At 42.2% G+C, this 12,691-nt stretch overlaps 1 protein-coding gene across 15 annotated transcripts in view; it reads left to right on the forward strand.

Moving 5' to 3' along the window:
• Positions 1 to 11,679: 11,679 nt before the first annotated feature.
• Positions 11,680 to 12,691, forward strand: part of LOC311115986 (calpastatin-like) — a 48,004-nt gene continuing 46,992 nt past the window's right edge. For 14 of the 15 annotated variants that reach the window (XM_084191101.1, XM_084191102.1, XM_084191117.1 and 11 more), the window contains exon 1: positions 11,682 to 11,812. In XM_084191101.1, the coding sequence (XP_084047227.1) occupies positions 11,738 to 11,812 (75 nt within the window). In that variant the 5' untranslated portion in view covers positions 11,682 to 11,737. Of the gene's footprint in view, positions 11,813 to 12,691 lie in introns of all 15 variants that reach the window. The other variant, XM_084191115.1, reaches the window with a different exon arrangement.

Below are 12,691 nucleotides of genomic sequence, written 5' to 3' on the forward strand. Positions count from 1 at the left end.
ATTGGCACTCCCCAGAAGGAGCAGTCCTATATAGGAATTAATGGAATTCTACAGTATTTCAATTAAATGTTTCAAGGACAAAATCACATGTATTTAAGTATTTTTTAGTTGTAGTGGGGACAGTAACATTAGAACTTTCTAAAAATGTATTTTTATGTTTAGCACACATAATATAATAAAAAAAATATGCATTAAGGTATCTAATAGAATAAACGTGGCAAAAACAAATGTAGACATTAATAAATGCATTTCTATAGCTTCCTAAATATTTTTTACGATGGTGGGGGAGTGCCAAGATGGAGGCACAGTGGCTTCAAAACAGCTCCCCCTGTTAGTCATCTAGTATATAAATCATTGGGTCAGTCCCAGTGCCAGGCACTCGTTTTAGTTATACTTTTTTAAAAGGTGAACTGCACTCACCGATTCCGCATGTGTTTTTCATGTGCTCGTTAAGAAATGCAGCGGCCATTACTGAAGCCAAAACGAGAGTTGTCTTTGGGTTGTGGTTTAATGTGGGTGTGTCTTTAACATTCAATCACAACAAACAAACAAGGGCAGTAGTGAGTAAATTAGTGACAGCAAGATAAGATAAGCTAAGCTAGCATTGCTATGGAGAGAAGTTTTGAAGTTGAGGACTTCTCCCCTCTTGACTGACTCGCCATCTCAAGATGATTTGCTAATTCAGTTCTATGTGTAGGCTAAAGCCTGCGCTGACCTTGTGTTAGCTAACCTGACAGCAGCTAGCTAGCTACAGCTGGCTAGCCTATCTAGCTAGCTGATATTTCTCTGTCAAATCACAGTTATGCCAAGATAGCAAGAAGTACCAGTGTCTGGAATGTATTTCACGAGACACTCGTTCTACAACACCTTGCTACGAACGTAGCTTGCGACGTAACGTTTTTATCAGGTCATGTAAAGACACGTTATCGTGGAAACGATATCATCAACTGTGAGGTGAATGCCCAGTCTTCAGTTAGCGCAGCTGTCAACACAATATTCTATAACTGGCTAGTCTCTCCTTATGTCCGCTGATAGATATTTTCCGCGGGACACATCCCAGAACTAATATCCCTACAGGTTTAGGCTACATGTGGACATTGCACATACATGGCCAGCTTGAGTGTAGATACATTAATCAACAAAAAATCGATGGGTGTGTTTGTTACAAAGACAAAAACAATTTTGCTGTAAATAGGCTATCATATTGATATGCTTATAAAGACAGTATGCCCTACATTAGCAAATGAAAATAAGTTGTGTGTAGAGTACAACCGCATACAAATATTTGGTATAACTTCAGTTGTCCAAGAACTAGCATGGCATTCTGTTCTATTCTAAGGATTTGGCTATCTTACCACACACTGACATGCACAGCTCTCTGAGTGAGGTTCTGTATTCAAGTCTCCAGTGGGTGATGAAGTCCCTTTCATCTATGTAATGTATTACAGGTTATGGACAGGTACAGTCAGGTGGTGGCAGGAGGGTTGGAGTGCATGACACTCCATCCTGGATATGACAAAGTTTGCCTCAACCCATGGGTCCAGCAGGCAAAGTTCAATAATTAAAGGCAGATGTGAGATGCAGGAAGATGCACTTTTCTCATTCCACTCTGTAGCTACTGAACAAGCTTCCTCGCTTTGAATTTGTCAGTAGCCTACAGAGTAATATGAGAAGAGTGCAATTGCTGAATATATGTACAATGCCTTCAGAATGTATTCATAGCCCTTGACTTATTCCACATTTTGTTGTGTTACAGCTTGAATTCAAAATGTATTAAATATATTTTTTTCTCACCCATGTACACACAATACCCCATAATGACAAAGTGAATTTTTTTGTTGTTGACATTTTAGAAATGTTTTAAAATGAAATAGAGTAATATCTAATGTACATAAGTATTCACACCCCTGAGTCAATACATGTTAGAATCACCTTTGGCAGTGATTTGGGCATTCTGATGCAATACCGTAGCGTACGTTTAGGTATGTACGGCAGGACCAAATCGGAGAGATAGGTAGGAGCAAGCCCATGTAATGCTTTGTAGGTTAGCAGTAAAACCTTGAAATCAGCCCTTGCCTTAACAGGAAGCCAGTCTAGAGAGGCTAGCACTGGAGTAATATGATCACATTTTTGGGTTCTAGTCAAGATTCTAGCAGCCGTGTTTAGCACGAACTGAAGTTTATTTAGTGCTTTATCCGGGTAGCCGGAGAGTAGAGCATTGCAGTAGTCTAATCTAGAAGTGACAAAAGCTTGGATTAGCTTTTCTGCATAATTTTTGGACAAAACGTTTTTGATTTTTGCAATGTTACAAAGATGGAAAAAAGCTGTCCTTGAAATATTATGTCTGAAACACAGGCTTCCAGGTTAGGCAATTTTGGGGCTTCACCATTTTTCATCGAAATGTACAGCTCTGTGTCGTCCGCATAGCAATGAAAGTTAACATTGTGTTTCCGAATGACATCACCAAGAGGTAAAATATATAGTGAAAACAATAGTGGTCCTGTTTTAGCTCTATCCCAAACCTTAACCCTTACCTAAACCATTCGGAATTAATCGGAATTACATTTTAAATGTATCCCCCCTGGCCAGTGTCGAATACTGAAGTCAAACTGTGAGATCTTGTTGTAAAAAGTACAGTTAGTACTGAGTAGTGAGGCCACATTTCAATGCAACTGGTGGCAGAAATGGGATCTGCCTTAACAACAGGTGCCTCCAGGTTCCCCCTACTGTTAGGGAGGAACATCTTTACAACACAAGTTAGATTATTGACCAACCACAAAGTTCTAAAATGGTCACTAGGATTTACATGTCTGAAATTGACTTTTAAGATGGTCTATCCCATTTTTCCTAGATAGAGTTATAAGATTACGTCTGACCAGTGTTTGATACAACACTGACACAGAATTGTATTTCTTTATCCATCTGTCTTTCTCATCTAAAGTGTCCTGGCCTACCTCTGTGTTTACATATATATTGCCTGAGCTATGCACTGAAGATATGTGTCACTGCTTGGTTGGTTCAATATCATATTGCAGGTACCAATCGAGTTTTCACAATCTGTCATGTGGTCATACCCTTTTTCTTACTCAGTGTCGTAAGGTATATGGTGCAATGGGAGTGGTGTGGGGTGCCTATTGGCCATGGTCTCACATGGTCAGTATTAGAACTACCCTTAGTAGTTTAATACTGGGACTACTCCTAGTAGTTTAATACTGGGACTACCCCTAGTAGTTTAGTACTGGGACTACCCCTAGTAGTTTAGTACTGGGACTACCCCTAGTAGTTTAGTACTGGGACTACTCCTAGTAGTTTAATACTGGGACTACCCCTAGTAGTTCTAATACTGGGACTACCCTTAGTAGTTTAGTACTGGGACTACCCCTAGTAGTTCTAATACTGGGACTACCCTTAGTAGTTTAGTACTGGGACTACCCCTAGTAGTTTAATACTGGGACTACCCATAGTCGTTCTAATACTGGGACTACCCTTAGTAGTTTAGTACTGGGACTACCCCTAGTAGTTTAATACTGGGACTACCCCTAGTAGTTTAATACTGGGACTACCCCTAGTAGTTCTAATACTGGGGCTACCCCTAGTAGTTTAATACTGGGACTACCCCTAGTAGTTTAATACTGGGACTACCCCTAGTAGTTTAGTACTTGGACTACTCCTAGTAGTTTAATACTGGGACTACCCCTAGTAGTTTAGTACTGTGACTACCCATAGTAGTTCTAATACTGTGACTACCCTTAGTAGTTTAGAACTGGGACTACCCCTAGTAGTTTAATACTGGGACTACCCCTAGTAGTTCTAATACTGGGACTACCCCTAGTAGTTCTAATACTGGGACTACCCCTAGTAGTTCTAATACTGGGGCTACCCCTAGTAGTTTAATATTGGGACTACCCCTAGTAGTTCTAATACTGGGGCTACCCCTAGTAGTTTAATACTGGGACTACCCATAGTCGTTCTAATACTGGGACTACCCTTAGTAGTTTAGTACTGGGACTACCCCTAGTAGTTCTAATACTGGGACTACCCTTAGTAGTTTAGTACTGGGACTACCCCTAGTAGTTTAATACTGGGACTACCCATAGTCGTTCTAATACTGGGACTACCCTTAGTAGTTTAGTACTGGGACTACCCCTAGTAGTTTAATACTGGGACTACCCCTAGTAGTTTAATACTGGGACTACCCCTAGTAGTTCTAATACTGGGGCTACCCCTAGTAGTTTAATACTGGGACTACCCCTAGTAGTTTAATACTGGGACTACCCCTAGTAGTTTAATACTGGGACTACCCCTAGTAGTTTAGTACTGGGACTACCCCTAGTAGTTTAATACTGGGACTACTCCTAGTAGTTTAGTACTGGGACTACCCCTAGTAGTTTAATACTGGGACTACCCTTAGTAGTTTAATACTGGGACTACTCCTAGTAGTTTAATACTGGGACTACCCCTAGTAGTTTAGTACTGGGACTACCCCTAGTAGTTTAATACTGGGACTACCCTTAGTAGTTTAATACTGGGACTACCCCTAGTAGTTTAGTACTTGGACTACTCCTAGTAGTTTAATACTGGGACTACCCCTAGTAGTTCTAATACTGGGACTACCCTTAGTAGTTCTAATACTGGGACTACCCCTAGTAGTTCTAATACTGGGACTACCCCTAGTAGTTCTAATACTGGGACTACCCCTAGTAGTTCTAATACTGGGACTACCCCTAGTAGTTCTAATACTGGGACTACCCCTAGTAGTTCTAATACTGGGGCTACCCCTAGTAGTTTAATACTGGGACTACCCCTAGTAGTTTAATACTGGGACTACCCCTAGTAGTTCTAATACTGGGACTACCCCTAGTAGTTCTAATACTGGGACTACCCCTAGTAGTTCTAATACTGGGGCTACCCCTAGTAGTTTAATATTGGGACTACCCCTAGTAGTTTAATACTGGGACTACCCCTAGTAGTTTAATACTGGGACTACCCCTAGTAGTTTAATACTGGGACTACCCCTAGTAGTTTAATACTGGGACTACTCCTAGTAGTTTAATACTGGGACTACCCCTAGAAGTTTAATACTGGGACTACCCCTAGTAGTTTAATACTGGGACTACCCCTAGTAGTTTAATACTGGGACTACCCCTAGTAGTTTAATACTGGGACTACCCCTAGTAGTTTAATACTGGGACTACCCCTAGTAGTTTAGTACTGGGACTACTCCTAGTAGTTTAGTACTGGGACTACCCCTAGTAGTTTAGTACTGGGACTACTCCTAGTAGTTTAATACTGGGACTACCTATAGTAGTTCTAATACTGGGACTACCCTTAGTAGTTTAGTACTGGGACTATTCCTAGTAGTTTAATACTGGGACTACCCCTAGTAGTTCTAATACTGGGACTACCCTAGTAGTTCTAATACTGGGACTACTCCTAGTAGTTTAATACTGGGGCTACCCCTAGTAGTTCTAATACTGGGACTACCCCTAGTAGTTTAATACTGGGACTACCCTTAGTAGTTTAATACTGGGACTACCCTTAGTAGTTTAATACTGGGACTACCCCTAGTAGTTTAATACTGGGACTACCCTTAGTAGTTTAATACTGGGACTACCCTTAGTAGTTTAATACTGGGACTACCCTTAGTAGTTTAATACTGGGACTACCCCTAGTAGTTTAATACTGGGACTACCCTTAGTAGTTTAATACTGGGACTACCCCTAGTAGTTTAATACTGGGACTACTCCTAGTAGTTTAATATTGGGACTACCCTTAGTAGTTTAATACTGGGACTACCCCTAGTAGTTTAATACTGGGACTACCCTTAGTAGTTTAATACTGGGACTACCCTTAGTAGTTTAATACTGGGACTACTCCTAGTAATTTAATATTGGGACTGCCCTTAGTAGTTTAATACTGGGACTACCCCTAGTAGTTTAATACTGGGACTACCCCTAGTAGTTTAATACTGGGACTACCCCTAGTAGTTTAATACTGGGACTATTCCTAGTAGTTTAATACTGGGACTACCCCTAGTAGTTCTAATACTGGGACTACCCCTAGTAGTTCTAATACTGGGGCTACCCCTAGTAGTTCTAATACTGGGACTACCCCTAGTAGTTTAATACTGGGACTACCCCTAGTAGTTTAGTACTGGGACTACTCCTAGTAGTTTAGTACTGGGACTACCCCTAGTAGTTTAGTACTGGGACTACTCCTAGTAGTTTAATACTGGGACTACCTATAGTAGTTCTAATACTGGGACTACCCTTAGTAGTTTAGTACTGGGACTATTCCTAGTAGTTTAATACTGGGACTACCCCTAGTAGTTCTAATACTGGGACTACCCTAGTAGTTCTAATACTGGGACTACTCCTAGTAGTTTAATACTGGGGCTACCCCTAGTAGTTCTAATACTGGGACTACCCCTAGTAGTTTAATACTGGGACTACCCTTAGTAGTTTAATACTGGGACTACCCTTAGTAGTTTAATACTGGGACTACCCCTAGTAGTTTAATACTGGGACTACCCTTAGTAGTTTAATACTGGGACTACCCTTAGTAGTTTAATACTGGGACTACCCTTAGTAGTTTAATACTGGGACTACCCCTAGTAGTTTAATACTGGGACTACCCTTAGTAGTTTAATACTGGGACTACCCCTAGTAGTTTAATACTGGGACTACTCCTAGTAGTTTAATATTGGGACTACCCTTAGTAGTTTAATACTGGGACTACCCCTAGTAGTTTAATACTGGGACTACCCTTAGTAGTTTAATACTGGGACTACCCCTAGTAGTTTAATACTGGGACTACTCCTAGTAATTTAATATTGGGACTGCCCTTAGTAGTTTAATACTGGGACTACCCCTAGTAGTTTAATACTGGGACTACCCCTAGTAGTTTAATACTGGGACTACCCCTAGTAGTTTAATACTGGGACTATTCCTAGTAGTTTAATACTGGGACTACCCCTAGTAGTTTAATACTGGGACTACCCCTAGTAGTTCTAATACTGGGGCTACCCCTAGTAGTTCTAATACTGGGACTACCCCTAGTAGTTTAATACTGGGACTACCCTTAGTAGTTTAATACTGGGACTACCCTTAGTAGTTTAATACTGGGACTACCCCTAGTAGTTTAATACTGGGACTACCCTTAGTAGTTTAATACTGGGACTACCCCTAGTAGTTTAATACTGGGACTACTCCTAGTAGTTTAATATTGGGACTACCCTTAGTAGTTTAATACTGGGACTACCCCTAGTAGTTTAATACTGGGACTACCCTTAGTAGTTTAATACTGGGACTACCCCTAGTAGTTTAATACTGGGACTACTCCTAGTAATTTAATATTGGGACTGCCCTTAGTAGTTTAATACTGGGACTACCCCTAGTAGTTTAATACTGGGACTACCCCTAGTAGTTTAATACTGGGACTACCCCTAGTAGTTTAATACTGGGACTACCCCTAGTAGTTTAATACTGGGACTACCCCTAGTAGTTTAATACTTGGACTACCCCTAGTAGTGTAATACTGGGACTACCCCTAGTAGTTCTAATACTGGGACTACCCCTAGGAGTTTAATACTGGGGCTACCATTAGTAGTTTAATTCTGGGGCTACCATTAGTAGTTTAATACTGGGACTACCCCTAGTAGTTTAATACTGGGACTACCCCTAGTAGTTCTAATACTGTGACTACCCTTAGTAGTTTAATACTGGGACTACCACTAATAGTTTAATACTGGGGGACCAAGGACACAGCTCAACCCTTAGGTCACATACTGATTCTGTCACAATGACTCACTCAAAGACTGCATTGTTATCCCACCCCACCCAAGGATTACCTCGAGGGACACAGTGAGGTCATGGATTAGGTATATCTCTTGGCAATAAGACAGAGTCAGGGGATTGTTATTTGACTTATAGTCTCAAGTTTTTAGCATGAGGGAAATATACTGATACCTGCATGAAAGGCAGGAGAACATTTACATTTGTGTCTAACTTGTTTGTATTCCCTTTATCTACAGTCCACTCAAAAACACATTGCATTCTATGCAGATTTGTAAGGTCAAAAAGTTAGCTATCTTAACCAAGAGTAATCATTGCTGGACCATGGACCAACACCATGTTACTGACCTATGAACTATTGGAGTTTTGTGAATAGGCGTCACATTGACAACTCACATCAGAGTAAAGTTGTTTGTTCAAGACAAATGAGTGAAATGAAGGCATGCCTCCAGTCCTCACAAAGCAATTTGCCAAAGACCTTTGCACACCTAAGAACTAGTCATAGATTATATTGCAATTTCTCACTGGCTATAGTGGGGAGAACAAGTATTTGATACACTGCCGATTTTGCTGGTTTTCCTACTTACAAAGCATGTAGAGGTCTGTAATTTTTATCATAGGTACACTTCAACTGTGAGAGACGGAATCTAAAACAAAAATCCAGAAAATCACATTGTATGATTTTTAAGTAATTAATTTGCATTTTATTGCATGACATAAGTATTTGATACATCAGAAAAGCAGAACTTAATATTTGGTACAGAAACCTTTGTTTGCAATTACAGAGATCATACGTTTCCTGTAGGTCTTGACCAGGTTTGCACACACTGCAGCAGGGATTTTGGCCCACTCCTCCATACAGACCTTCTCCAGATCCTTCAGGTTTCGGGGCTGTCGTTGGACAATACGGACTTTCAGCTCCCTCCAAAGATTTTCTATTGGGTTCAGGTCTGGAGACTGGCTGGGCCACTCCAGGACCTTGAGATGCTTCTTACGGAGCCACTCCTTAGTTGCCCTGGCTGTGTGTTTCGGGTCGTTGTCATGCTGGAAGACCCAGCCACGACCCATCTTCAATGCTCTTACTGAGGGAAGGAGGTTGTTGGCCAAGATCTCGCGATACATGGCCCCATCCATCCTCCCCTCAATACGGTGCAATCTTCCTGTCCCCTTTGCAGAAAAGCATCCCCAAAGAATGATGTTTCCACCTCCATGCTTCACGGTTGGGATGGTGTTCTTGGGGTTGTACTCATCCTTCTTCTTCCTCCAAACACGGCGAGTGGAGTTTAGACCAAAAAGCTCTATTTTTGTCTCATCAGACCACATGACCTTCTCCCATTCCTCCTCTGGATCATCCAGGTGGTCATTGGCAAACTTCAGACGGGCCTGGACATGCGCTGGCTTGAGCAGGGGGACCTTGCGTGCGCTGCAGGATTTTTATCCATGACGGCGTAGTGTGTTACTAATGGTTTTCTTTGAGACTGTGGTCCCAGCTCTCTTCAGGTCATTGACCAGGTCCTGCCGTGTAGTTCTGGGCTGATCCCTCACCTTCCTCATGATCATTGATGCCCCACGAGGTGAGATCTTGCATGGAGCCCCAGACCGAGGGTGATTGACCGTCATCTTGAACTTCTTCCATTTTCTAATAATTGCGCCAACAGTTGTTGCCTTCTCACCAAGCTGCTTGCCTATTGTCCTGTAGCCCATCCCAGCCTTGTGCAGGTCTACAATTTTATCCCTGATGTCCTTACACAGCTCTCTGGTCTTGGCCATTGTGGAGAGGTTGGAGTCTGTTTGATTGAGTGTGTGGACAGGTGTCTTTTATACAGGTAACGAGTTCAAACAGGTGCAGTTAATACAGGTAATGAGTGGAGAACAGGAGGGCTTCTTAAAGAAAAACGAACAGGTCTGTGAGAGCCGGAATTCTTACTGGTTGGTAGGTGATCAAATACTTATGTCATGTAATAAAATGCAAATTAATTACTTAAAAATCATACAATGTGATTTTCTGGATTTTTGTTTTAGATTCCGTCTCTCACAGTTGAAGTGTACCTATGATAAAAATTACAGACCTCTACATGCTTTGTAAGTAGGAAAACCTGCAAAATCGGCAGTGTATCAAATACTTGTTCTCCCCACTGTATGTGCATTATTCCTTTTGATTCTCCCCCTATGATTTCAGTGCCAGTCTTCCAACAGTGGAATGCTAGCCTCTTCCAGTAGCCTTTAACCACTGCTGTTTACGGTAACACAGTCAAGAAAGTTAAGGTTGAACTTGGCCACACTTGGCAGTGAAAATTCATAGAAAACAGAACTCCTGCCCCTCCCTTCTCCTCCTCCTCCACATAATGATGTTGTTTGCACAACTTATTGCTCAGTGATTGTGTGAGATGTACTCCATGTGGAAGAGGGTGTGTGCTTTTCTTCTGTGGTTAAAAGTGTGCGCTGTATACTGTAGGTCAATACACTGAGTATACCAAACATTAGGAAGACCTTCCTAATATCGAGTTGAAACCCCCCCCCCCCCCCCTTTACCCACAGAACAGCTTCAATTAATCGGGGCATGGACTCTACAAGGTGTTGATAGCATTCCACAGGGATGCCTCCCGAGTGGAGCAGTGGTCTAAGGCACTGCATCGCAGTGCTAGCTGTGCCACTAGAGATCCTGGTTCAAATCCAGGCTCTGTCGTAGCCGGCCGCGACCGGGAGACCATGGGGCGGCGCACAATTGGCCCAGGGTAGGGGAGGGAATGGCCGGCAGGGATGTAGCTCAGTTGGTAGAGCATGGCATTTGCAACGCCAGGGTTGTTGGTTCGATTCCCACGGGGGGCCAGTTTGAAAAATAAAAAATAATGTATGCACTCACTAACTGTAAGTCGCTCTGGATAAGAGCGTCTGCTAAATGACTATAAAAAAATAAAAATATGTTGACCCCAATGCTTCCCACAGTTGTGTCAAGTTGGCTGGATGTCCTTTGGGTGGTGGACCATTCTTGATAGACACAGGAAACTGTTGAACGTGAAAAACCCAGCAGCGTTGCAGTTCTTGACACAAACCTGTGAGCCTGGCACCTACTACCATACCCCATTCAAAGGCACTTAAATATTTTGTCTTGCCCCTTCACCATCTGAATGGCACACATGCACAATCCATTTCTCAATTGTCTCAAGGCTTAAAAATCCTTCTTTAACCTGTCTCCTCCCCTCCATCTACACGGATTGAAGTGGATTTAACAAGTGACATCAACAAGGGATCATAGCTTTAAACCTGGATTCACCTGGTCAGTCTATGTCATGGAAAGTGCAGGTGTTCTTAATGTTTTGTACACTCAGTGTATGGTCATGTGGGTTCCTTTTCCGTCAGTGCATTTTAACACAGTGTGTGCATTATGCACATTTGTAGTTGGGATGTGTTCATGTATGTGTATTTGTGTCTGATTTATTGGTGTGTGTGTGTGTGGTCATTCATGTGTGGGTCCGTGTCCGCTTCCCTGAGAAGCGACTCAGATGTGGCCATCTTTAAAATACTCAGAGCATTTGCTTAAGTCTACCTGAGTGTCAGATGGGCAGGGTTTGCAGTCTTGGACTTTTCTATTGGTTCATTACTAAGCCAGGCAAGCTCAAATGAGCACAGAAAAAACGATATGAAGTTGAAGAGTTTCATTCCAAAAAGTTGAAGAGTTTCATTCCCTTTAATTATTTCAAATTGTATTGGCCTTATATAGCCTTTCCTTTCATCCTTCCCCTTCCCTTTAACCCTGCCCCTGTGTGCTCCCTGTCCTTCCCCCTTTCTCCCTGTCCCTCCCCCTTTCTCCCTGTTCCCGCCCCCTTTCTCCCTGTCCCCGCCCCTTCCCTGTGTGTGGCTGGGGTACATGCTGCAGTTCACAGAGTAGGAACAGAGTCAAACACATACACTCACACACACACTCACAACAGATAGAGGTGAAAATGGGCCAGTTACTAAGCTGGATCCGAGCTCCTCGGGACAATCAGGCCTTACAGGATGTGGCCGTGGAACAACAGGTGAGCTTTCATAATGTAACCCTGCTCACAGGTTAGAGGGGAGTGTGTGTGTGTCTGTTTGTGTCTATGTGTGTGTTTTACGCATGAAGAAAATTGGTGTCAGTGATAAAGTGTGCGGCTGTGTATTTGTGAATCAGAACTCTTTAATGTGTGTGGCATGTATTGTTTTGTATGTTTAGTAGAGGGCTTATAAGGGAAGGCAAGTCAGGAGGAAAAGTTTGCTGGCATTAATCCAAGTCAGACGTCGTTCTCTGGTCGAGGAGGGAGGAGGAGTGGTGGAATGTGTGAGAGCTGCTCTGTCAACATCTGGGAACAGAATTATATTATATTGTACAGACTGTACTGTATTATATTGAACCAAGTCCTGGTTTATATTGAACCAAGACAAATACAAAAGCTTTGCTGTGCTCTTCACATGGCACCAGCAAAGTGTGTGTTGCTTCCAGTTGTGTCAGTGTCTCAAGCATTGAAAGTCATGGTAGTCTGTCCACAACTGGGAACAGAAGTACAGTACAGTCTGTACTGTAATAATAGAGAGGATATTTCACAGAGGCAAAGAGAAGGGCTGTGCTCTTCACATGGCCCAACATAGTGTGTTGCTTCCAGTTGTGGCAGTGTGTCTGTGTCTGTAGTTTATTCCTTTGCATGGTGTTTGTGTGTGTGTTGGTTAGTTAGAGTATTATACAATCAACCAATCAAATATATTTATCAAACTCTTTACATCAGCAGTAGTGGAAGACGTCAGCTTGACGTCGAAACGTCAGTCACCTGTTCGCATCCTGAACAATGGATTCAATTGAGCAAAAATACATATTTTTGTTGAGTGCTCCAACTCCTTTTTACCTCGAACTAGTCCTTTTGGAAGTTTTTCTTGGTAAG

Source organism: Coregonus lavaretus (assembly GCF_964263955.1).
Source record: "Coregonus lavaretus genome assembly, contig: HAP1_SCAFFOLD_2857, whole genome shotgun sequence".
NCBI lineage: Eukaryota > Metazoa > Chordata > Actinopteri > Salmoniformes > Salmonidae > Coregonus > Coregonus lavaretus.